The 27,295-nt window shown below is 36.4% G+C and overlaps 1 protein-coding gene across 3 annotated transcripts in view; it reads left to right on the top strand.

Annotated features, from left to right (window-relative positions):
- The window catches only part of LOC120516375 (exportin-5), a 53,479-nt gene extending 33,749 nt beyond the window's left edge, over positions 1–19,730 (top strand). The window contains exons 21-32 of one of the 3 annotated variants that reach the window (XM_039737999.1): positions 1,846–1,946; positions 3,412–3,508; positions 4,355–4,491; positions 6,689–6,786; positions 7,141–7,190; positions 9,800–9,897; positions 11,904–11,963; positions 13,045–13,154; positions 15,067–15,174; positions 15,346–15,483; positions 15,924–16,088; positions 19,165–19,730. In XM_039737999.1, the coding sequence (XP_039593933.1) occupies positions 1,846–1,946; positions 3,412–3,508; positions 4,355–4,491; positions 6,689–6,786; positions 7,141–7,190; positions 9,800–9,897; positions 11,904–11,963; positions 13,045–13,154; positions 15,067–15,174; positions 15,346–15,483; positions 15,924–16,088; positions 19,165–19,311 (1,309 nt within the window). In that variant the 3' untranslated portion in view covers positions 19,312–19,730. Of the gene's footprint in view, positions 1–1,845; positions 1,947–3,411; positions 3,509–4,354; positions 4,492–6,688; positions 6,787–7,140; positions 7,191–9,799; positions 9,898–11,903; positions 11,964–13,044; positions 13,155–15,066; positions 15,175–15,345; positions 15,484–15,923; positions 16,089–19,164 lie in introns of those variants that run through there. The other 2 variants (XM_039738000.1, XR_005630835.1) reach the window with 2 other exon arrangements.
- The last annotated feature ends 7,565 nt before the right edge of the window (positions 19,731–27,295 follow it).

The raw sequence follows: 27,295 nt of genomic DNA, 5'->3' as shown, positions 1-27,295 counted from the left end.
TATTTTCAGCAGAAAAGTTTTTTCTCTAAATTTATTACTCAAGGCATTTGTGCCACTGTTCCTATAGTGGAACCTTCATTAAAATAATTGTATCAAGAATTTCTGTTGTGCATTTTAATAATTTCTGTTCAAGTACATTTTATTGAATGCTTATGATTGTGAATGTCTTGTTTGTTTGGTCCTCTTGAAATGTATGCTACACTGCAAATTTTATTGGTAAGGTGGCTACATCTTGCGTGTGCGTGTGAAATCTTATAGTCTTCAATGTTGGTGAGTGGTGCATCAAACTTGAAAAGGAGGATTCTAAATTTTATAATGGTAAAAAAGCTAGAGGCACATTCTAATGTTGACAAACTAAGAACAAAATTCCAAAGCTGTCTTAATTCATTTCTCTAAAAAAAGTGCATTTTTGGTTGAGGGAGTTTTTTGAAGCTTTTGAACATTGTCTTGTATAATTGTTTAGCTGTGTGCCATGTTTTCTTACTGTCTGACTTTTTAAAAGATAGGTACAGGTGAAGTCAGAAGTTTACATACTGTTAGGGTGAATTCTTTTAAAAATCACTTTATAACCCAGATTTTATACTTGCATACTATAAATTTGTCCTACTGTTTAAGGTATCTACGTTGTTCACAGACAGATTATTTAATATTGTATTGATTTTTATCACAGTTCCAGTGGGTCACTAGTTTACATACACTTTGGTAATATTTGGTAGCATTGCCATTAAATTGTTTAACTTGAGCAAAACATTTTGGCTCTCTTTCCACATGCTTCCACATGAATAAGTTACTGGAATTTTGGCCCATTCTTTCAGATAGAACTGGTGTAACTGGGACATTTTCATAGACTTCCTTGCTTGCACATGCTTTTTCAGTTCTGTCTGCAAATTTTCAATCGGACTGAGGTCAGGGCTTTTGTGATGGCCACTCCAATACGTTGACATTGTTGTCCTTAAACAATTTTGCCACAACTTTAGAAGTATGCCTGGGGTGATTGTCATGATTCTGTCTGTTTTGTGAAGTGCACCAGTCCCTTCTGCAGCAAAGCACCTGCATAACATGATGCTCCCACCATTTTCCCACAAAGCAGTTAAGGCAATGAATAATATTTTCTGTTTATAGAGATAGGATAATGTTTCTTACAGCTACATGTTGGTAATTCTGTTTTAAAGGCACTTTTTTAGGAATGCATTTTAATAAGAATTAATTAATTAAGATTATTTAGTTTTCGTTTATCTTTATTGTCATACTTTAATGGAATGCTTATTTGGAAATTTCCTCCAAATATTTAGTATCAGAAGGAAACCGTTTTTGAAAGTCTTTTTCAAGACAAAGATGTTTTTTGGGCCTAAATATTTTTTCTAATGAAATTTTAAGCAATGTGTGCATTTACTTCTGTGCAATGTGAGAAAATACACTGCAAAAAGATCTCTGTTACATGGCTTGCTTCTCTGGTACAGATGAATGTAAAATTTATTAGCTTTCAGAGTGAACAAAAAACTTCCATGAGAAATAAGCATATAATGGGATAATGATTATTACTGGTTTGTGTTTGTCTTTGCAAATAGTTGGTGTTTTAAAATAACAATCTGACCGGCAAAATAAATAAACAGCCTGAGAGGATCTAGATTTAATGTTGCTTTCCAAATATGTTATAAAGTCCACAGAAAGTAGCTTGTTGTCAGTCCTTCATCCCTTTTAGGAACTGTTGATTATGTTAAAAATGTCATGAGGAACACATTAATAAAATCAAAATGTTCAAGAATACATGTTGTGAAATGTTTCCATTGACATAAAGCTGTTCGATATTTATTAAATGCTATAAAAGCTGAATTTTTGTTTCAGAACTCACAACAACCTGTTCTCACCTGAAAATTCTGCTAGGCTTAGTGAAACTTTCTCTAAAGCCTTTGACATGATGGAGGTAGAGAAAAATGCTGTACTGGGTAAGTAACCAAAAGTAATTTAATAATCCAAAACAGTCAAGCTGTGCAAACACAAGTTATATGTGGAATTCATTAAAATGCCATTGACACTAGGCAACAAGTAGGTAGGCAATGTAGTGGCAAAAACAGAGAGGAGTAAAAGTTTTTTTTAAAAAAAAATGTATTTGTATATTTTTTTTTTTATATGACAAGTGTATATCACACATTTTTGCCACAAGGTCATCAGTGTCTCTCAGTGTTCTAATAAAGACAGTCTATGTCTTTTCATCCATTCATTGAAAACTGTTATTCTGAATTGAGAATCACAGTTAACCAGTAGCCATAACAACAGCATCAAGTGCAACAGTACTGCATGGATTGCCAGTCCATTGCAGGGCATATATTCACTTATTTCAAATATTTTGAGACAAAATGTTTTTGTATTTATTTTATTTTATATATGTAAACACTAAGTAAATTAATGCAATTAAATCTTGTTAAAATGTCAAATTGGCTTTATGTCAGGCTTCAGTCATACTAAGTCTTTAAATAGCACCTTATATAGAGCCTGCTATTAAAAAAGTACTTTACAAAGCAAGCAAGAACAGAATTCAAGGTAACACAATAACAGTCTTTCAATGCCAGCAATAAAGATGCATGTAAATCATTGTGTTTCTTCAAACAGTGCTGTAAGTCTGTTTCATAATACAAACTACATATGTATTTCAATATAAAAATTTATTATTTGATGCTTGATTTATCATTTATTCAATGATGATTGGTTGAGTTCTTCCTTGTTTAGAGTGCTGCAAAGAGAAATTATTATTATAAGAATTAGAGAGCCCCCACAAAATAATTTTGATATCTATAAAACTTCTGTTTCAATATAACACTTTATTTGTTAACAGGAGGAATTTGGACACAAATGTGCAAATGGGATTAGGTTAGCTTGGCTTAATTTTACATCTCTTTATTTTTTGACTGCTAATTAAGGAAAAAGCTGTTGAGGGGTCAGAGTCTTTAAAAAGGAAGTCAAGTGATTGAAAGCACACCCTGTAATATACTTGTGCTTCAAGCACAGCTTCTTGTCTCTCTACATTAAAAATGCTTGTTCAAGAATTAAACTGACTGCTATTTTACTTATTTACTTACATTGAGAAATCAAGCAAAATGACACCTTTTACTGGTTAAGTTAGTTGTCCTACAACAAGTTAGCCATGACTCACACTTTATAAAGATTAGTTCATTTTGTACATGACAATTCTATGATTGGAACTGTTAAAATGGTTTATGCAAATTGGTATGGCATTTTATAATACTTTTAATATTTGCTCTTCTTGAAGACCAAAGTGGTCTACTGTAGGCCGTGCATTAGGTGTGTTTGTTAATATTTAACATTAACGGCAGTCACCACATCATCTAATATTTTGGTGTATTTTATAGTATGTTTTACAATACAAATGTTGACATACTTTTTATTGTGTAGGCCTGCCTCAGCCTCTGTTAGACCTATATGATTCTCCTGTATATAAAACAGTACTGGAACGAATGCAGGGATTCTTCTGTACATTGTATGACAACTGGTAAGGTTATAAAATTTGTTTAATCAGTATTGTTATTTCCTTATTGTAACAATGCCATATATACAAAATATTTTCTCTTCTAAGTAAATGTTTCAAATGTAAAGCAGCACAAAAGGTGAATGGTCAGAATGACATGAACTCTTTTTATTTTTTAGTCCTTCCCAGTAGCCATAAAACTGTTTTAATAATAGAAAATACTATGGACAGAATTAAATCCCACTTAAAGTGTGTTCCCTATGAACTTGTAATTGTAATCCCTGTAAACAATATTTTTTATTTAACTCTTAGTTCATCAAGGAGATTTCGGTAGGTTTATTTTAATAATATATAGTTACAAATATTATCAATAACTGGGCTTTCATAATTAACAGTAAATCTATTTGCAAATGCTGCACTGTTTAAAAAGCTTAAAGCTGTTTATCTAAGCAGTTTAATAAAATTTGCAGTAATAATTTTTAATGTTTAGATGGACTGAAACTATTGTACATGATTACTGATTTTATTAGTTCTATTAACTTTAAAATTTGTAAATATATATTTTCTTTTTAACATTTCACTTGGATTGTTTACCACATATTGCACAAGATAATAAATTGCACTTTTCAGGAATACATTCAGATGTGCAGGGTTTATTTTCAATTTGGTAAATTGTTTTTAAAATGATTGTAGTCATTATTAAGTAGTGCAAAAGGTAGCTGAGTAAAAATAATTACTTATTTGTTCTTGACACCTCTGCTCATATTTACATATTTTCAGCTGAAGTTATTGTTCAGGAGAATTGTGAATTTATGTTGAAAAAGTGCAGAATTTAATGAAGTTTTTTTTTTTTTTTTTTTTCATTCTCAGTTATCACATTTTAGGTAATGCAGGCCCTTCTTTGGAACAGGATTTCTACAATATTCCCAGCCTTGCTGAAAAGTTGGTCAACTCTGCCTTTATCAATCTTGTGTTTGTTCCGGACTACCGTCTCCGGCCAATGCTTCATATCCTTTCTGCAGTTTGTTTCTACTGAGTTGGGGATAAAGATTTTTTTTTAATTAATGAACATAGCTGCTGGTATAAAGTAGTAATTTTCAAGCATTTGGACAAGTGGCCTAGTTTTAATTTGAAAATTTCTTCACTGACCTTTACTGGGAAATTGCAAGCAGAATAGGCATCAGCCGGTTTTCATGGGCCAGCAAAAATGTGTTGTGGACCCGCAGTTGGGGAAACACTGTGTGGAGTATGTCCTGGCCACAGACAGACGGACATTGTAGGTTCACCCACAACACGTTTATTTACAAAGTCCATTATTTACAGTGCACACACAACTCCCTAAACTCCCCAAAAATCCTGGCCTATCCAAATGCCTCACTCTTCAGGCCACCTCCTTTTCTCCGTCAAGACCTTTTCTTCCTTTGCTCCTGACTCCAGCCCTCGAATGGAGGGAGGCGGCCCCTTTTATCCCCAACACTCTGGGTGTCCCTGGTCTTTTTCCCCCCAAGCTCTTCCGAGTGTGACGGAAGTGCTGAGGGCCAGGGCTCCAAAGGCATTGGGGTGCCCCATGGCGGTGACCATGGGCCCCTATAGGGTTGAGCTTCCAAACTCAGTTTCCCTGGTCCCCAAAGCCACCAGGGCAGTGGCCCCCACGTAGTCTGTGGGGAGGCGTAAGCCCTCCTCTGGGGCGTCCCGACTGGGTTGCTATAAAGTATCTGTCTTGTTACTCTTTCTTAAAGGTTTTGAAACAACCACTTGAAGAACGTTTTGTTATTTATTTCTTTAATTTGAGGGCTAAATTATATGCTTTTTTTTTTTACTGCTTTTTATCAGTAAACAATGCCTTTACATAAAATGTATATAAAGTAATAAAAGGTAGGTGTAGAAAAAAGTGTGTGAAAACCTCATTGGTAAAATTGGTAATATAGTAATACATACAAGAAGAATACAAGCTTTGCATAATCCTGAAATGTACAAGACTGTTCAATGATAAGTGTTACTTCTGTAAGTAAAATGTCAGCATTTCAGACACTTATATGCTGTTTGTGCTGCCTTTTTCATTTTCCTCTTACTAAAGCTTTATCTCCAGTCCCTTTTAAAAAATGATTAGCTCACATTACATGCATTACCCTTATTACAGAACATTCCCAAGCATAATCCCTTACGTAACTGTAAATACTGTAGTTTCTTTCTTGAATTGGGACATTACTGACCTCTTAAATATCATTTCATTGTGCAGTTGGTTATTTCGTTATTTCATTTAGCAGCATCCATAACTCCTCAGGGTAATCAGCAACTTCTGTTAGACTGCTGTAAATGTATGAGGTAGCAAAAGTATTTAGACAGGTTGTAGCCTTGGATCCAGTTGGCGTTCTTGTAATTTGCAAACAGTACTTCTAACGAATGCCTCTTACATGTGATAGGTTCTAATTAGGTTGCAGTCTCAATTATGTTATACTACATAATAAGCATTTACATATTTTAATCCTCTAAAACTATTACTAGGGAAAGGAAAAGAACATTGAATGTTACATGTACAGAATCCTAAGATATTTAGTATCCTAAGATATTTAGAATAGAACTAGGATAGAAAGTGGGCTGAACTGAGTTAGGAGAGAATGTAGGCAGAATTAAGATAGTGGTTCCTAATTTTGCTGACTCTGGGTAACCTGTACACTACTGTTATAGAGTTTGATAAACAGAAGTAACTGACTATTGCAAAAGAAGGTAATGTTAGTGAGAAATATTTAAAAAGTTCAGTTTTGAAATTGGAGCTAAAAAGAGACTGGATATATCAGCAAAACAATAACCCAAAACCTATTCCAAAATTGACTAATACGTAAGTACCTGCAGAAACAGTTAAGGTTTTGGAATGACCTGCATAGTTCCCAGACTTGAATAATATTTTAAAGAGTATGGGATGATTCAGATATGCAGTATGTGAACTCTTTTGGGTGTGGCGGCGTACACAAAAGAAGTGTTGTTTCCTAAATAGGAAATGAAAGACTATATGTTGGAAACGCGGGCTTTTGCCTAAAGTGGTGTTACTAACTGCAGATGGACAGGATACTTAGATTTATCACTGTTTTTTGAACTTGATAATTCCTACACTACTCCATAGATAATTATAGTAAAAATTTGAAAAAAAATAACATTTAATTAAATATTTGAAGCCATCATACATTTCTCCCTTAACTTATCCACGTGTGTTTTTGAAGCAGCTTGTTGTCTCCTGCCCAGCAGAATACTATGATAGTCTCATTTGTCCCATTCTTCGACCTCTCTTTTCTTTTCTTCTGCAGGTAAGACTAATATTTACTGTAATTATCATTGTATGGCTTTGCCAATTTAACAAATGTATACTTTTAAATTCAGAAATCTTCCAATATAAGAAGCTTGGCCACTATTTAATGTTGCTGTTGCTGTCGATGTTTTGCTAGCTGTTAAGAAAGTATGGCCCATAGTTAACTAGATATTGTCATGGGGTAAATAAAAAAGCAGAACAATTTTTATATACTGCATGTTTAATTTTCCATAAGATTTGCTTGTAATAATATTTTGTTTTTAACAAAAGTGCTCAAAGATAGCAAAATGATTGTGTGACAATAATATATGATGTAATTACCTTATACCTATTTTTTCACATGTTATTTAAGAGGCTTAATCAGAAGTGGCAGATCCTTAATCAGAAAACAAGTGATCTCTGGTAAGTTAGTGGTTCGTATTTTTGTATATTTGTTGTACATACCAGCCTAGAAAAGCACAGTTTTTTTAATTCAGTCATGAAGTGTAGGGTCTGGCCTTACAAATGTAACTATATTTGTTGTTTGTGACTAATTAGGTCAGGACAGAATGGAGAAATGAAATGTCTTTGTTTCTGCATGAATTAGATGCTTATTGTCTAAAGAAAAATGATAGTATTTGTCCTGTAAAACAGCTTGATTCTTAAAATGTCCTCCTTTCAAACAGGTTTTCATTTGGCTTTCTCAGATTTTCCAGATTCATGATAATAAGCCAAGTAGAGGAGGCCAGAACCAATACCATTTGTATAATATACCAGGCAGCATGCAAACCTAGAATGGTGTGCTCATCCTCCATACAACTTTTTTGCAATATATATTTTTTTTGTGTGCTACTGTTATGACTGCTATACACAGTTTCTATGTAGCTATTGTGACAGAGTTCTTCTTTTTTTTTTTTTTTACTTGAAGATCCAAATTGCTTAAGTTTTAATATGCATTTCTGCAGGTCTTCATTTTGGTTTAGGTCTACTGACACCAAAGGCAAATTCCAAATGGAAGAGTAAATCAAATCAGAAATCAAATCATATCACAATCAGAATTCACTTTATTGGCCAGGTACCCTTAATAATTAGTAATGTGTACTAAGAATTTGTCTTGATAGTATTGGTGCAACATACAAAGACAACACAGAATACAACAGATAAATATAAGAAGATAAAATATGATGCAGCATACAAGGGTTCAAGATAAAAAAAATAAAGAGATAGTAGGATGAATAAAATTAAAATGTCCAGGCAGTCTAGCGTGCAGGTGTACATGGATATGCGTAGAAGCTCAAACCTGATTAGTAAGAATAACTGCCCATGGAAGAAAGCTGTTTAGCTCATGGGTTCTTTGTGCTTTAACTGCACAAAGAAATTTGCCATAAATAAGTCTTTGGAATTGGTGACGCCCTGGTTTGAGCAATGATCTTGACAACTCTTCCTTACCCTGCACTCGTGGAGGACTTCACTGTGCAGTACGTAATAGCCTGTAATAGTTTCATAGGCATTGATGATACCTTGCAGATTGGCCTTAGCCTGAACAGGGAGCACCAAACCAAACAGTTACAGATAAGGTTAGAATGGACTGAATGATGGCTGAAATGAATTTCCTTAGTCAGTGCAAAAAGAGCATTCTCTGAATGACTTTCTTAAAATAATGCATGTGATGTTATTGTCCCACTTAAGTTTTTATGACAGCATAGTGCCCAGAAATTTAAACGACTCCGTCATCTCAAAGACTGAGCCATTTATTGCAAGTGATAAGTGAGTAGGTGACTATTTCCTGAAATTTGTGATCATCTCCTGAGTTTTTTGAATGTTAAGGTCCAAATTGTTATGGCTGCACCACAATGTCAAATATTCCACCTCTTGTCTGTACTTGTCTGTATATGGACTCATCATTGTTTGAAATGAGGATTATTAGTGTTATGTCATATGCAGATTTAGAAGTTTGACAGAGAAATCGCTAGAGATGCAGTCATTTATATATAGTGAGAAGAGTAGTGGGCAAAGGAAATATCTCTGTGGTGCCCCAGAACTACAGGTGAACTGGGTCAGACATGTGCATGCCCAACCACATATACTGTTTCCTATCTGTAAGAATACTCTGTGATCCAATCGGTGATTGAATTGAACACATTGAGCTAGGTGATTTTCTTATCTTGGAACTGTGGTATGACTGTATTGAAAGTAGAGCTAAAGTCCACAGACAAGATCCTCACATATGCCCCTGGCTTATCAGGATGCTGGTAAATAAAGCTCAGATTTAAATTCACTACATTGTCCAGGGACAGGTTGCCTCTGCATGCAAACTGCAATAGGTCCAAAAGTATTTTTAGCATTCTTGAGATAATTCAGAATAAAGCATTGGGAGGTCTTCATTACCACAGAAATTAAAGCTGCCATCCTTGTTGCATTCATGTAGTAATCTTCTCCTTTCCCAGAACTATTGTGTGTAGACAATTAATACATGTAGACACTCAATACAGCAATAAAGAGTGGCTAGTTGTTCAATATTTATGCTTACCTACAGTGGTTAGACCAATCACAGAGTGTTTTTATTTATTTATGTATAATAAATATATATTGACATTTTTTTATTCTTGTCTTGTATTCATCTTCTCAAATCCTTCCTGCTTGAGCATACAGTATATTAATAATATCAATGCACTGCTTCAATATTTACTGGAGTCACACTAAAATACAATAAATGCATTAAATAAATAAAATGTCAAGAGACTACCATGCTATAAGTATTACCTCAGTAGATTTAGTGATTACTGCTCCTGGAGTAGAAAGGCTGATTTTTTTTTTTTCTTTTAATAAAATTAGAATCCAATGTGTACATAAGTATAATGTTGCCACTTTTTGCAAAAGTCATGCTGCATGTGTTAGTAAACTAAACATGGTCACTTTTTTGTTGTGCTACTTACTGAATATTATGCAGTATTGTTTTCCTTATTTTCAAATCTAATAAAGCAGTCATAGTATTTGTTCTGTGTAATTTGAATATGCCTATTTTTTGACAGTGACTCTGAAGAATCTCTTGAAGAGGGTCAGGTATCTCAAGAGATGCTTGAAGAACAGCTATTGCGACTAGTGACCAGAGAAGTTGTTGATTTAATCTGTAAGTTTACATTCAGTTCTTTCATAATAAATTATAGATCTCTGGTTAACACATTGTAATTGGTATCTTTATACGAGTACTTTCTGCTCTTTGTGTAATTCATTTTAAGTTGGTGAAGTGTGGATTTTTATCTTTCACAATAAAGTTTATAGAATCAAATTTCATATACGTCTAGTTAATTTTATCACATTACAATATCAAATCCAGCTTTTTCATCATCCAACACCCTTCCTACCAGTTACCAAAGCAGATACCCCAGTATAATGTTGTCACTCAAAGATAATGAACTCTCAAAAAATTAAGAGGCTCAACATGCTTATTTAGGACAACATTAGTAAGTTCTTTATAAATTATAAAAAAGACTTTGGACAGATTCTGTAATAGAAAATAAGATTTTAATTTATTTTAGCTTTATTGAAAAAGATTTAGGCATGTAAATCACAGCTAATCAAAACATAATCAATATAAGATTTTTAAAACAGAAGTAAGATGTTTTAATTCAAAATCAATACTTAAAGCCCCACCTATGCTCAGTTCCAAGAGCTATTTCAACTAAAATCCCATTATTAAAATGGTTCTGACAAAATCAACTACTAAAAAGTCAAAAGTAAAACTGAACCAAGACAGAGCTGTGGCCAGCTTACTTCTGAATAAATTCTTCCCACAGTCTGAAAAATCTGAAAATGCTTTACTGAATTCCTTGTAAAGAAAATTTGACTTGTTTCTAGTTTTAAATAATATCTGACATCACTTTCCCATTAACTTCCAGAGGGTGTTCCAGTTGATCAGAATAAATCGGTGTCTAAGCAGTGTAGTGATTGGCAGTCATAATGAATGTATTATTACACTAGCCATGGTGCCTGTGGAAGACATTTAATAGCAAATATGTTCTATCTTTTGCTCTATGTGTACTTTCAGTGTCTTTCCTCTGTATTTGTGTGTGTGTGTATTAGCCTCTCTTCACCAGCAGTTACTTTCACAAGCGTATTCCTATAAAGCCTGCTTCTCAGAAACTCATTATATTCAATGTGCCTTTATCATGTTCTATCTGTTTCTGTACTTCCCTTCTTTAAAGGCGACTCTCGGCATGCATCCTATATCTTTACTTCTCCTCATGTGTCTAACACTCGTACTAACTCTTTCTTTGTGTCATCAAACCCAAACTAGGCAAGCAAACCAAAGCTAAACTGAACAATCAGATTGCTCTGAGGGACTGGACACACAGACCTTACTGTTTTATTAAGTAGAAGATTATTATATAATTGTATCTCATCTGTTGTTTCACTGAATACTACCATTAAAGCCTCAGAAATAATTGATCTTAGTTTAGGGCAGACAAAAAAAGACCTAGCAAATTGTATAATATAATATAATATAATATAATATAATATAATATAAATAATAGGGTCTAAGAGAATGAAATGAGATTTGGAAGATATTTATTTAAGCAAAATTACAACCACTAAAAGAAATGGGATTATTGAATGTTAACAGGATAAAATCTGATCATCTAATATTAAAATACTGAACCAAACTGGGCTGGCCATTATTGCTAATGCTTTATGCAATTATTTTAAATCACAGGCCATCTGCCTTAAGCAACACTAAGATAAGAGAATTATAAGGGAAGGAATGGAAAAAGAAGTATTTCTCTAGACTGATCCAGCCCCATTATTGCTAATCTAATTGTATTAACCGTGTTGAATAAATTTAATAACAGTGTAGGTTTTCTTAAGTAAGAACCCTGTTTGTTAATTGTCACAAAACTATTCAGATATCTGATAATATTTTTAAAATTATTGTACTGCATTTCCCAAATTCAAATCTGTTTATCAACTGTCTGTAATGTAGCCAGAATCCATAATTATTCCACAATGCATAACCTTTTAACAGATTTTGGAAAATAATCATAAGATAATACATCTTAGATAAGCATGTTTAATGGGATTATGATAATAAACATTTTTTCAGTGAAGTTTTAATACAGGGGAATTTTGTAATTTTAGGTGTTTGCTGTATTATGAAAAAAGGAGCAGAACCACCAGTTCCAAAAGATGATTTGGATGGTGAGTTGGTGATTATACTTATAATGGCTTTTTGTGAATGTGTGACATTATTGCCACTTCTGCCAAAAGTAGTACAAGCATTTTGCTCAGTCTGCTCTATGCCATCTTCTTTTTTTCTCCATGTGGAAACTAGTACAGACTATATGGTATTTATTTTGAGTATGTGAAAGCATTGATACATGATTTCACTTAACCAAAATACTGTATATAGTTAACTGAACATTGATTAAATTCAGATTGAAGCCACTTCTACCATAATAAGGCAGGGTACCAGTTTCTTGTAGCTCTCTCTCTCTCTCTCTCATTGTACTGGGCCAATCCATTTAACCTATCACACACACACACACACACCCACCTTTGGGGTGTGTGAAGAAAATCAGATTGGATTACTTTATAATCTTCTATTAGACAATTGCAACTTTGTTAATATCATGCTCCTCTCTCCAGTGTCAACTGATTACTATTAGTTGATGTTTAATATACATTAAACTTTTCCATGTACTGTACACCCAGCACTAATTATTTGCTGGTTCATTGCACATTACCTTGAGCAAATTATATATCTCGTCTCTTCTCCAAAAATGTGAAAATCTTTTAAATGGTGTGGTGTTCATCATAGAAGGACATTTTATAAAATAGTTTATTTCTTGAGAAATTATGGCTATAAAGACAGGAATAAGGAATGCATAACTAACTAAAAAGTTGTGAACTTGTAAAAATAAAATGAAAAGGAGTGTGTTATAAAGGTTTAAAATAGATGTTCTTTATTCCAGTAATCAAAATATACATTCATTTATATTAAAGTGTATTATTTACTTAGCAAAAATAATAAAACCCCAGAAGTAATTTTCAGTTGGCTAGTGCCCTTTCTGTAACCTCAGGAAAGTTACCTGGATGATGGCTGATGGATGTGGAGTCTGAACTGTCAAATATAAGGTTCTCATTCAGCTTGACAGAATTTCGATGTATTACTTGAGCAACAATCATTATATAGGGAGCCAAAATATACTGGGGCTCTACATTGTTTTTGAGAATTAGCTAACAAGCAGTCTGATTCATAATGGTTGACATTTTGTTTCAGAGGAAGAGATGATGGCTACAGATGCTTCCCATACTCATGCATCCGATGAACTGACAGAGCTTGGAAAGTGCCTGCTGAAGCATGAGGTACCTGGAGATGGCACTCTGCTGGTAGCTGTGCTCAGGAGGCTGCATTTTCTTTGTAGTGCTAATTTGTCTATGCTCTAGATGATGCCACCTGTACACAATCCCCAGAATGCTGTGGATTTGTTTACTGTTGTGGTACCATATTGGCTTGTCCTTTAAACAGCCTTGTTTTTGGAGTGTTATAGTTCACAGTAACGATAAAATTGTAGGCATCAGACTATTCCCATCTGATTTGGTGATTGAAATAAGTTTCCATCCTACTTTGAACTGACACATGAAATTTCTTTGATCCCGTTATTCCCTTAATCTTGTCGCCAATATTTTGATGTTTTAAATTGATACCTTTTCTTAAAGGATAATTATTGGAACAAGTTAAAGATGTAGGTTATTATTAAATACCATAAAGTAAATATCTTTTTACCTTTCATGTTTTTTTAAAAGAGTCGAATCAAGTAGAGTAATAAGATTAATACAGTACTAGGAGTATAGATAGAAGTAGTTTTCCACATATGATGTGCAGCATGACTGTATTTAATATTCCAGAGTGTCCCATGTATTTTCGTTTGAGGACAAGTTACTGTACTGTATCATGTAAGCATGCCCTGTTGGAAAAATGACACCAGACAGGCCTGTTGCATAAAGCTGTTTGACAAGTGATGCAATCTCCATAATGTGTTTTTTCTTGTAGTCTCATTTTTTCTAGCAAGTAGCAGTTTAAGGGCAATTGTCTGCAATAGCAAACCCATTACTATGACATTTACTATTCTGATAGTATGCCGTTTAAGAATAATCCTGTATGCAATATTATCCATGTTCCTTCCATTAGAAATCAATTATATACATACATACATATATACATTATATACATACACATATACACACATACACACTCCAACCCTGCCAAAAGGCTTGTTTTTTATCAGGGGCCTATACAAACTGTTAAAGTTCTACTGATTTTCATCACTGGTGTGGTAGAAATTATGAATGGCAGTAGTTGTTCTGTATGGAAGGGTACCAAGAAGAAATTGACCATGCAGAATTTTAAATGTACATGTGTAGAAGATATGAGTTACAGTACACTGAAGCTAGATTTGAAAACACTGCTAAGCATTTTGTCTTGCTTAACGTAGAACACTTTTTTTATGCCTGCAGTGTCAGGGAATTGTATCATGATATAAGGTATAAATTCATAAAACTTAATGCAAGATTTTTTTCCCTCAAAGACTGTCTAATTTCAATTTGAACATAACATATGAATAGTATTATATCCAGGTCTGACAGGTTATTGACCCGATTCTTACACAGTCCACGCCATGCTTGAGGGACATGTACAAGAAAGGGAATGAATATATAATAAATTAGACTTGAAGACATGAGTCCACCAGTTTTTCAGTTTGGCAAAGGTCGAACACTTTGTCAAGATGTATTTAAATACCTGGTATACACTTCAACCAAAAGACTCTAAAGTGTAGTTGCTGCTAAATGTTTTGAAAAATAATTGGTTCAGTAATGAATGTTGATCTAACCAAGATATTTTATGTATTGTGCTGTTTTTAAATTATTCATTAATGCTTTTATGGTAAATATTCTATTTTATTTTATCTACCATAAAATCAGTAGTAAGTAGTGTAAAAAATTCAAATTAATGTAAATGTAATATGGCATAACAACATAAGACAGTGTTAACTGTACTGAATACTATAGACATACAGTTTAGTAAGAACTTGTTGAGCATACTATTATGATAACCAGTTTTCTGAAATATATAGTAGTATTGTAGTTTTTCAGGTAAAATCAAATTGTTTTTATTGAATTAATCAGCTACTTGTCTTGACTCACCTTGATTACTTGAATAAATGAACAGTTTTGTTACTTTCACCTGTTACATACCATTTATATAAAGAAGTTAACACAATATATTTTTGTAATCTTACAGGAACTTTACACAACACTCCTGACAATTGCATTTAGCAGCCTTTCCTGGAAAGACACAATAACCAGCCAAAGAACTGCAAATCAGGTTTGCTGGCCTTTGCTTAAACAGGTGAGAGACAGGACAATTGTTTAGAATTTTTTATTAATCAAGCACTACTTCAACCTCTAATGGTTCAGTCTAATATTTTGAACAGAAATATTAACATCTTGTAATTATTGTAACATCTTGTTAAACTATTGTATGATTTAATTTTGAAGAAATTCTAATTTATTGTTGCAGGTAATTGGAGGTAATCTGTTAGGTGATGCTGTATCCTGGTTTTTCATAAGCATTCTCCGAGGTTTGCATGTGCATGGGCAGCATGAAGGATGCAGTGTGGCTCTTACACAGCTTGCATTTGTTGTTTATGAGGCACTGGTAAGTATATTTCCTTCTGCATAATTAAATTGTCATTGTATTTATTATATATATATTTAACTTGTTTCAAGAATATGATTTTGACTGAAACAAATGCACTTTTTGGGTTTTATACTATACTGGATAATACTAGATTGGCTCATTATGACTATGTTTTGCTATGCAAGTATGCCCTGTAATAAAGTGATGCCCCAACCTGGATTAGTTTCTTCTTTGAATCCTGTGCTTCTGGGATTGGCACTGGCTTCTCACACATGTGAACAGGATAAGTGGGTTAGAAAATGGACAGAAGAAGTGAATATGGAGACGGTGAAATAAAAAAAAACCCCAGTATTTTAAGAATTAAATGTTGTAAATGAAAACTGTAGCTTTCTGCTTGTCTAAGATGTGAAAAATTGTTCTCTAATAAGTGTTATGTTGTTACTGTTATTTTTGCACAGAGACCTCGGTACAGTGAGCTGAAAGTAGTTATGGAACAAATCCCCAATATCCAGAAAGAAGACCTGGTTCAGTTCGACATGAAATTGATGAACCAGTCACAACACAAAATTTCAGATAAAAAAAGAAAAGACTACTTTAAACGACTCATCTCTGGAAGTTTTGGGGTAGGGTTTCACTTATAAGTGTAAAATGTAGTTTTCTCTGATAGAATTAAGGATGACACTCTGATTGGCCCAGTGTGTGTGCATAAGAATCTGTGATGCTATGTAATTAACTCCAGGTTTATCAGTTGATGCTTCATGAATTATGATTAAAAGAAAAAAGGTTCAGAAAGAATGAATGAACAATCTAATCTGTTTCTTTCTTTCTTTCTTTTCTACCTATAGTCTGTACTGGAGAATCTTTGAAACCTTGAATTTAATTAAGTGGATTTGAAAATCTTATTGTATTATGAACTAGAGCAGAAAATGTTATCCTACAGACATTTTTATCTTATTGAAATATTGTTTATAGAAATTGGTCCAGTGAATGATGCAGTTCTCCTAAATGCATCTGTCTGTAACTAGAACATACTGGCATGCTTATGGTTGTATAAAGTAATCTCATTTCTGGATGTAGTGCTCTGTCTTCTTTTATAGTGTATGTCTGCATATTTATAATTGAGAAGGACCTTGCCTTATAGCTCATGATTCTTGGATAACATCCTGCCGATGCACTGGGACATATCATCAGTGGTGTTACCTGGGGTCAGTGTGTGTTTCAGGTCTTTCAACATAACATACCAGGCCAATTAAGGTTGGTCAGACTCCATCTTGTCTCCCAGCAGCATTGGCAGACAGATGACCCCTCCTGATCCATACCCATCTGGAGGCTCTTTCAGGAGCTTCACTCTTAATCCTGATTCATTTCCTCTTGCCAGCTCCAGCGATGAGCCTGCAGCAAACCTTCCAGCCTTGCCTCCAGCACTGTTCCAGCAGCTCCTGGCATTTGGCTTGCTTCTGTTCATTTGTCTCCTCAATACAGTACTCCCAGGGAACTGTCAACTTGTTGACGATGACCTGCTTTGAGGACTCTGCAGAAAGGACCACATCAGACCTCTGTGAAGTTGTTGTTATCTGGTCAGGAAACTTTAGTGGCCTTCCCAGGTCAACTTAAAGTAGCCAGTCCAATGCAATGTTGAGCAGTCCCAATGATGAAGGTGATCTAGGCTGATGTAGGGACTTTATTTCAGCTTTGATGAAGAAGATGTAATTCCTCTTGTCACATTGTTTGCTGGTGGTAATGACCATAGCAACACTCTCTGCCATTGCCTTCGGCACCTGGTCATGGCACCTTCGGTAGTGACCATCCTGTAAGGCCTTTGGGCAGGCCTCTTTCTGAATATATAGGGCATGCTGGGGTATTGATTTTTCCCCAGTCATGGAGTTTTGCAGGGCTTGACAAGACATCACAGTTAGCCTGGATCATGAATTTAATGTGAATTGTGAATTTCCCCTTGGGATTAATAAAGTTATCTATCTATCTATCTATCTATCTATCTATCTATCTATCTATCTATCTATCTATCTATGTGAATTATCTATCTATCTATCTATCTATCTATCTATCTATCTATCTATCTATCTATCTATCTATCTATCTATCTATCTATATCTATCTATCTATCTATCTATCTATCTATCTATCTATCTATCTATCTATCTATCTATCTATCTATCTATCTATCTATCTATCTATCTATCTATCTATCTATCTATCTATCTATCTATCTATCTAATGCTCTAGGGTTTTTCCTGCCAGATGTTAGTACATAAGGTGTTATACTCCAGCGAATGCTCCCACCATATCCACAATTCTTACTGCTTCATGCCCACCTTACTGCTGTGCCTCTTCTCCTCAATGCCCACCTACACTTTCTCCTGCCATTGACCTTGTCATGGGGGGAATTGTGGAAAGGTGTCCAGCCCCAGTTACCACTGTCCCAACCAGAGCTCTGTGACTCTGCCTCCAACATCCCTTTCTGCACTTTCCACTTACTTCCTGTCCAAAATTGGATGCCTGCTACTGCCACTTTTGGGTCATTGGAGTGCCTAGACGACAGCACCTCTCTTGTGTGGGAAACCCTAAACTCCTTGTCCAGGCTTTTGAAGGGACGCCACAAATGGTGGCTCCTTTAATATGGTGCTGTGCTGATCAGATTGTGAGGAAGGTGCAGCCACCTTTGAAGGTATCTACTGACCTTTCACTCCGGCAGCTCCCATAGCTCTCAAGGGAACCTCGTATATTAGTAGACGGCATAAAATATGAGGTGGGTAGCCATATTGGTAGATTCAGGATTTGAACCTTCTTTGTAGTTTTTATGTGTAGCTTATGTTCTTCTAGTACAAAGTACATCTTTTTGCACAGGTTTATTGAGTCATTATTGTTACTTGTACTGGGTACAGTGAAATTTGTACTTGCATGTACTAATAAACGTGCAACACATCACCATTCTTTCTGGTTATTCATTACTGTTCAGTGCACTTACTCTCAAAACTGTAAAACAGTTTCTGATTGACATTTTTAGGTACTTCGCCTCTTGTGTGCAATACCTCAATACAGTATAAGCAAATACTTTATTAAATAAATCTTTTTTATTTATGTGTCAGTTCTGGTCCATGTTAAATTGGTTAATAATATAAATTAACACAATTAGATTTTTTTGACTGTGTAGTTAATTAACACTTAGGGTAGTATATTGTAATGGCTAATGCAAATGATCATAATTTGAAGGCAAAGGGTTCATTCTGTGGCACTAACCAGATTGCTTACAGATAAATAATTATCCATGTGATTAAGTATCAGTTCATTTAACCTTCTAAATCCTTTTTTTATGATTTTAACAACACCAGGAAAATATGCTTGTAAATTAAAATTTAAATGCATTTGATAATTTTACCATATACACTTGGGTGAAACCAGTGAAAAAAACACCAGAAAAGAACACTTTGAGAGAAGTACTACTGTCTCTTTTTTTTATTATGAAAAAAAAAATCATGGAGTTATAAGGATATTTTTTATGATGGTTTGTTAATTTTTTAGTTTCATAATTACAAAGAATTTGCTTCTTTACTTTACATGAATTACTTTGTTTTGACCTGCCTTTGGTATAATTGCAATGCTTGCTTTTATGACTAAAGTCAGTTTTTATAGCTTCAAAGTTTCTCTCTTTAATTTAAAAATGTATTTTGTATTTTTTAGAAACCTCTTGGACAACAATTTAAGAAGGAAGTTCATATTAAAAATTTGCCATCACTCTTCAAGAAGACAAAGCCAGAAGCCCCGGATATACTCGACACAGAGAAGGTTGAGTTGAGCAGTCTGTTTACATCCGCTGATGACATATAACAAGGACTCCTCACTTTTAATTGTTTACTGAAATCGGCCCTGTACATTTTCAGGTAACACCATATTATATAGGATGACATTGCACATTTTCAGATGGTTGCATTCCACATTATTTTTGTTCCCAATCCTTTTCAGCTGCATATTTTTGTTTCCTGTGGGATTTTTTTTTATTTTTTAATATTGCCTTTTTAGACGTTTTTGTACTGAAACACTAAGACACAAAAGACACAGATTCAAAAATGTGAAAGTGTGGAGTGCTGTTTATATTTTTATTGCTGTTTTGATTCCGAAAACTAATTTTAAAAAGTATTGTCTATTAAAAATAGTGTTACAAATCTGTTTCAAAATAAGTTATTAAAAAATCTTGTACTTTGAGCAGTTTAGTTAATAAAATTAAACCTGATAAGGTACACTTAAAATGGTTCCTTATTGTGGTCTTTATGTTCTGTGAATATTATTGCGGTCTGTAGATTATCAAAATTTTAGTTTTCCTTTTAATTTCTATAAGGTTACTTTGTTGAAGTTAACTAAGTGAATGTCTGCCATAACTTTATCTATGACAACTGCACAGGCTACAGGAGAAAATCAGTCATTCATCTGTGGACATTTTTTTTTGGGAACTGACGCCTTTACTGTAACTCACCAGGTATATGAAACAGTATGTGCTGGCAGTGCATGTCGACTTTGAATGGTTTCTGTAATGTAGCCAGTAGCATCACTAAGAATAAAGACAATGATCATTTTGCTGCTTTTTGCCCTAGCTCTCAGATGATATGACACTTATCTGTCCTGTGCAAGCCATATTTTCAGAAAAGAAACTTTTCAGATGTTTGGAACTATTAAATCACTTATAGTAAATTTATAAATTGTTTATTGCACTTTGCATACTTTTACTATCTGAAACATTTGTTATAGCGGGTCCACAGCGCTCTCGGCAAGGGCCAGTTTGTATAAATAATAATAATAATCACCGCACTCGCGGCTTAGCGAGGGGGCGTGGTGGCTGTAGTAAGCCGCAGGGCGATCTGCGGTGTGGGCGTTTCTCACCTAAGTGCTCAGGCGAGAGACTACCTACATCCGTAATTGTTCCTGTGGCTAATGTGCTGCAGCTGCTATGTCCTCTCTGCATATATATATATATATATATATATATATATATATATATATATATATATATATATATATATATATAGAAGTGCGAGTCAGCTAAGGGAAGTGGAACAAATGAGGGAGAGGGAGCGGGAGCGCACGCAGGCAGCTGTGTGGGAGCCTGGGTGTTAGGCCAACACCCAGGAGTCGTAGTAGTGGTCACTCCCGCTGAGTGATGTTGTGAGCGTCCTGGGTTCCAAGTCTCAGTCCTGGGATGAGTGCCAGACCGAAGCCAGGATCAAGAGGACTCCAGACCTGTGTGTGTGTGTAAGAGAAAGGACAGCTGCTGAGTGAGCGTCTCGCCTGCTGTAAAGCCCAACCGGGAGAAGCAGTGTTTTAAACCTCCACGATTGTCACTGTTTCTTTGGAATATTTATTTATTGAACATTGAAGATTTTTGGGAATCACTGCACTGTTTTTGTGTTGATGATATTTTACATAAAAGCACTTTGCACTTTTTTTCATCATCCCCTTGCTATTGTTGCCTCACTGTCTAGCTCACCTCTGTTATATCTATTGACTGTGTTGGGTTCAAGGGCTCCTGAACAGCGGATGGGAGCATGGAGCAGAACCCGCATTGTCACAAAACATTAATAATTACAACCATCTGCTTGAAATGAGTGTTCATATATTTGAGGTTTAAGCTCATTTTTTTTATCATTCACTGCTAGAAAGACTATTAATCTCATGTGGTTACAGATATGTTTTACTAAAAAAATAAAAAAATGCCAAACAGAAAACTTCTATGTAGTTTCTTTACAAGTCTATCATATTTAATCCATTTATTTCCTGACAAATAAAAGCAACAGCATAGCAAATTACATTCAATTTTCTTTTAACTCCCATTGAAATGATTTTTTTGTTAATGACATAAAAAAATGACAATTACCATTTTAACCATTGTTTATGATCTGTGCAATTTTAAATGATGAATGCTTGTAACAATTGCCAGTCAAACAAATTCAGAGCACTGCTTTATATTCCAAAATGGAAGAAGGTTGAACAATAATGATGCAGAGCTCGTGGCAAACTTTTTGGATCCTCAGAATGCTTCACATGCAGAACCCAACATGGTGCCACCAGCAGCTCTACTTCCATTCTGGCATGCAGCTAAGGATCTTACAGACATTCTCCTCCTTGATTGTGCTGGGATAGACTTTGGCTCACTGCAATGCTGAATTGGATAGGATGGATCATCAATAGAAATACAGTCATTGGCCACTTTCTTAGGTAGATCAGCTTCTTAACACAAATAGTCTGCTCACCTGGTAGGTAACCACCCATACAATCAAGTCGGGACTCCGACTACGAATGCAATGAATATAATTACTCCGATCTACAGGCTGTCAAATAAACTACACGCTGTGGTGCAGCGTAAAGGGGCTCTGTCTCTGACGCTGACGTCCGAGGTTCGATCCCCGCAAGGGGAGCAGTGGAGTGTGTACGCCTGATGAGCCCAAGTAAGGGTGAAACACGTGTCGCGTACTCTTTGAATTATTTGAAAGTAAAACTATATATATATAGTTATATATATATATAGTTATATATATATATATATATATATATATATATATATATATATATATATATATATATATATATATATATATATATATATATATATATATATATATATATATATATTAATTAAGATACTCCTAACCATCCATCGTCCAACTCGTTATATCCTAACACAGGCGTTTACTTGAGCCAATCCCAGCCAGCACAGGGCACAAGGCAGGAACAAATCCCTGGGCAGGGTGCCAGCCCACTGCAGGGCACACACACACACACGCCCAGGACAATTTAGGATCACCAATGCACCTAACCTGCATGTCTATGGACGGTGGGAGGAAACCCACGCAGACACTGGGAGAACCCGGGACGTGAACCCGGGTCTCCTAACTGCGAGACAGCAGCGCTACCACTGTGGCTCCTGGATTGGCTCCAGCAAACCCCCGTGACCCTGTGTTAGGATATAGCGGGTTGGACAATGGATGGATGGTTATGAGTATCTTAATCAAGTTAAAACAAAACATATATTATATCAGCTGGCTTTGAGCAATGTAAGAATTTCAGGGTTAATTAGTAAAGGCTTGTATTTTATTCCTTTTAGAAAACACTGTGCTTGTCTGCTCAAGGCCGCCTACTGCTTCCAGCTTCAGCAGCTTAGCCTTTTTCAGTGAAGGTGCGTGATGTGCTTACTAGCACAGCTGCCTATGATTTTAGTCTTAAGGGATGCTGGTGCAACAAGCAATTGTTAGTTGAACAGTTCCATTTCGCATATGTGGATCATCCTGGTTCCAACTTAATGTTGAGGATTGATTAATTAAAAGGCCACCAATTTTTGTTAGCTCAAGATTAGGAATGTGAGAAATGTACATGATGATTAGGTGATGGTCATCTCCACACATGGTGGACCATACTCATAACCCTTACTATATAAATTTAAATAGAATTTTAAAATGTTGACATGTTTAAAATGTTTATGTGCTAGCATGCAAGAGTGCTTAGTTTTCTTTAAGATTAAGGGTCTTTAAAGTTTTTCAATACTTGTTTAGTCCCAGCAGAGCCGTCATTTCCCAAAACAGAAGCTTATTTACTTAGTTCATTCAAAAAACTCATAGAAAACAAGGCAAGTAAAAAACAAGAAGGCTTGTAAAATAATAGTGCCTGTTTAAGCTACTTAAAAAAAGATGTTAAGCATCTCCTTTTAATAGTAAAACCAATAACAAGGCACATTGATCCTTAGTCTAAATTTCAACACAGGCAGACAGCAGTCAGTAAAGCTGAGAGTCTGCTTAGTAGGTTCCTAACTAGAAGATCCTTCTTAGTTTGGGAAATAAATAAAGAAAAAAGACAGCTCACAATGTGGTAGGCCCTGAGTTTTTACATTGCATTCAACTTATAAGCCTGCAGCTCTTGTTAAATACTGAACTTTACAGATTTACCTCCTGAGCTGGCACATTTGATATTGCAAGGGACCAAGTTTCCATGCCATGTTTCTATTTAGCCATCCAAATTACCTTACAGTATGTACAAACATTTCAGGATACGTCAAATAAAGAGCTCCGGTCCTGCCATTGTTTTATGACAGCCAGAAGTCAGGGTTGGTTAAACTGCACTTGACGTGCTGTGCAGAATCAGTGAACCTTTATAAAATTCATATCCAAAGTCCTGGATTCTCATATTAATCTAAACAGTAGGAGTGGATCATAATGTTAACAGGTGGCTGCTTCCAAACAAAACAGAATTGTGCTTAATTGAAATGTGTTTAACTTGTCTACAGTGCACTTTGACATTATTATTGAGGACAATTAAGGGTGTGCTAAAATGACAGACGAGTTAGGCAGGCTACATTTCTCCAGGGCTTTTCAATGCCAAACTCTTACCTTCTTTCTCAATATAATACTCAAACTTAATTTCATGTACGGTAGTGGTATTCATTGACACACCAAAGTGGTTAATGCTGCTGTCCTGGGTTAAAATCCCAAACCTAGTACCAGACGGCATAGAATCTGCAGGTTAACCCGTTGTCTGTATGGATTCTCCTCCAGCATCCCCAAATTGTGCAGATTAGGTTAACTGATGACGTTGTGTGAATTTCCCTTGCAATAGATGGGCTCCCAGTCCCGTGTTAATCTCTGCATTGCATGTGACACTACTAGGATAGACTCCAGCCTAAAGTGACCCTAAATGAGTTGAGCAGAGACTTGAGTGGCAGGCTTGTTGCCAGGCTGTCTTTGTGTGGCTGGGGCTGTCACTGTTGCAGTGCATTGCAATCTGGGTTCTGCCTTTTGTCATTGTTAAGTGGCAGTCCACCCAGGCGAGCAGTGCCATAGTCGTCTTATCTACTTGAACCTGATCAGCACCACGAGTAGCGGGGGACCAATCAGCTGAAGCCAGAACCTCACAATCGTCTTTGATCACTTGTATCAAAATCAGAGTCTGACAGGCAAAACGTCATCCCCAGAGTGTTCTACTTTACAAGTCCACTTGGATCTCTCACCAGGTGTCAGGGTCAATTTTGCAGTTATTTGTGCCTTGCTACTCATGGGAGTGCAGGAAATCTCAGGTCAATACCAACAAAGCTAACTTTCTTTCTAGCAACAAGACTCCAACTAAAACATAACGGTTGGTTTTGTCACAGTTGACAGTCGATTACTATCGTCAACTCCTCCTTTTGACAAAAGTCGACATCAGCCCTGAAAGAGTTAATCAAATAATCAAGTTCAAGTTTACTGTCACAAGTACAGCACAGAGTGAAATTCTTGCTGGTATATCTGACCAATAGTGAGGAACAAATTCCACAGAGTTTGCTTCACCTGAGTTTGGCGAAGTTACAGAAATGTTTGGGAACTCCTACAAGCTCTGTAAAACACATTGAAGTCAATGGCGAAGGAGGGACTGAACTCGTTTTTTAGTGGATTATAATGGTGCAATGGTCTTTTAAGTGTCCCTGAGAACTAGGGAAGCATCGGTCGACAATGCAAGTCTGATTATTGTGTATAAAACTGTGACCTGAGCTGTGGGGCATCAGTGCTAAACACTCCACCACCACCCATACCTCGAAATAACAAAAAGCACAGATGGAACGGGTACAACAAACAAAAGACAAGAAATGGCTGCAAACTAACAATAAGTAAATCAAATTCAGGTCACTGTGATCACAGAGTTCGAATCTTGGTGCACACATTGGATGTGCCATGAAGCAGTGGTGTGGGACTGGCTCATTCCATTGTCTGAAGTTATTGCTCCGGGCACAGCTCCAACGTCTTCTTTGTTTCCCATGACTCTGTGTAGATGTTTCCCCACATTTTTCTTCTATCATGTAAATCGTATTAAATCTTTTGTTATTTCATGGGATCTCATTTTGACACCGGTGGTTGGGCTCCTTTGTGACTTCTTTTGACTCCTAGTTAGTAGCACATGGCTAATTTTGAATGCAACTTAAATATATGGTGCTGTGTTGTCAGCACATGGGGGATCAGTGATATATATCAAGTGGCATTACTCAGAATATTTTCATTATGGTCAACTATTGTACCCCTTAAATAAAAATACTGCTTTTTTTTTTATTCATGTGGGGTCAAAATCTGCCTGAAGTACTGATCGGGTCATGACATCAATCAAGATGGAAGCAGATCAGCAGCGATCTTACAGTATGTATGCGTTGTGGCAGACGGCCAGGTCCCATGACGGGCCAGGACGCCACTTTCAAAATATGTTCTGGGGGAGCAACCACGGGCAGGTCAATACCTCCCCCCGGGGCGCTTGGTGGAAGCCTCCCTGGCTGACGGTGGTGCCTCAACTTCCCACAGGGCTCCAACGGAGATGGAGTCCTCCACAGTCCAGTTGGGATCTGGGGTGGCCACCAGGGGGCGCTGCATGGGTTCCTGAGCCCAGCTGGACGAGTCTTCAGCCCCACCCAGAAGTGCAACCTGGAAACAGGTGATCAAGCACCTGGAGCACTTCTCGGTGGGCTATAAAAGGAGCCAGCAACCACCACTCAGGGGCCGGAGTCGGAAGGAGGAGGACAAAGCTTGGAGGAGTGTGCTATACATTGTGTGTTTTCAGTTTGTGCTTGGGACTGTGTTGTGGCTGGGGACACGGGGAAGATGTGCCTTCCATCCATCCATCCATCCATTTTCTAACCCGCTGAATCCGAATACAGGGTCACGGGGGTCTGCTGGAGCCAATCCCAGCCAACACAGGGCACAAGGCAGGAACCAATCCAGGGCAGGGTGCCAACCCACCGCAGGACACACACAAACACACCCACACACCAAGCACACACTAGGGCCAATTTTGAAACACCAATCCACCTAACCTGCATGTCTTTGGATTGTGGGAGGAAACCCACGCAGACACGGGGAGAACATGCAAACTCCACGCAGGGAGGACCCGGGAAGCGAACCCGGGTCTCCTAACTGCGAGGCAGCAGCGCTACCACTGCGCCACTGTGCCGCCCAGATGTGCCTTCCAGCTGAAGAAAATAAAAGTTTACTTATTTTTATACGTGCCTCCCGTGTCCAATCTATGTCGGGTCAAATATAGCACCTTATTACAGTGTGAAAGTTCTGCTCATGGCTGCTACGGCTCTGTGGTGTCATGCTGGACTGACAAAATATCAATGAGCCCTGGGGAAAAAATATTCACTTAGGCCAGCTGCACAGCAGATTTCCACAAAAATATTTGGGGAAAAAAGATCACCAGCGAACACAGCTTATTCACAAAGAAAATTGCTTTTCGCCGATCAACAAGCATACATGCTGCTACTGTCCTGCACCATCATCAGCAAATTAACAACACAGAGATCAGGTGACATTGGACAGAAGAGTAAAAATATATCACAGGGTCTTTGGGAAATATCAAGGCACATAGTGTAATGGAGAATATCTAGCATATAAGTTAATATATTTTATTGACATCTAACAGTATCAAATTTTAAAATGTTTTAACAGACAGGGAAGTTCATGTCTAATAATACCTCATTTTGAAGAAAAATAAGCTATTGTAATTCCCCAGAATTTAATTGATAAATGTATCTTCTGTGACGGACAGGGAGAGAACTGACCAGAGTGGGACAGTTTATGACTTGTATATCCTTTCTTGCTTGTTTGTCTGAAATTATATCTGTGCATCCTTTGAAACCGGAGAAAATGCTGTTGTGAAGACACGAAAGGGGCTGTGCGTGCGTGTGTGTGTGTGTGTGCGTGCGTGTGTGCGTGTGTGCGTGTGTGTGTGTGCGTGTGTGCGTGTGTGCGTGTGTGCCTGATCTGTGTCATTGATGAGTCAGGGGATAGAGACCACAGTAAGAGAAGGGTGGCACGCT

This window comes from Polypterus senegalus, chromosome 16, assembly GCF_016835505.1.
Source record: "Polypterus senegalus isolate Bchr_013 chromosome 16, ASM1683550v1, whole genome shotgun sequence".
Taxonomy (NCBI): domain Eukaryota; kingdom Metazoa; phylum Chordata; class Cladistia; order Polypteriformes; family Polypteridae; genus Polypterus; species Polypterus senegalus.
The sequence above is the reverse complement of the archived record's forward strand: the minus strand, read 5'-3'. Positions and strand labels throughout refer to the sequence as shown.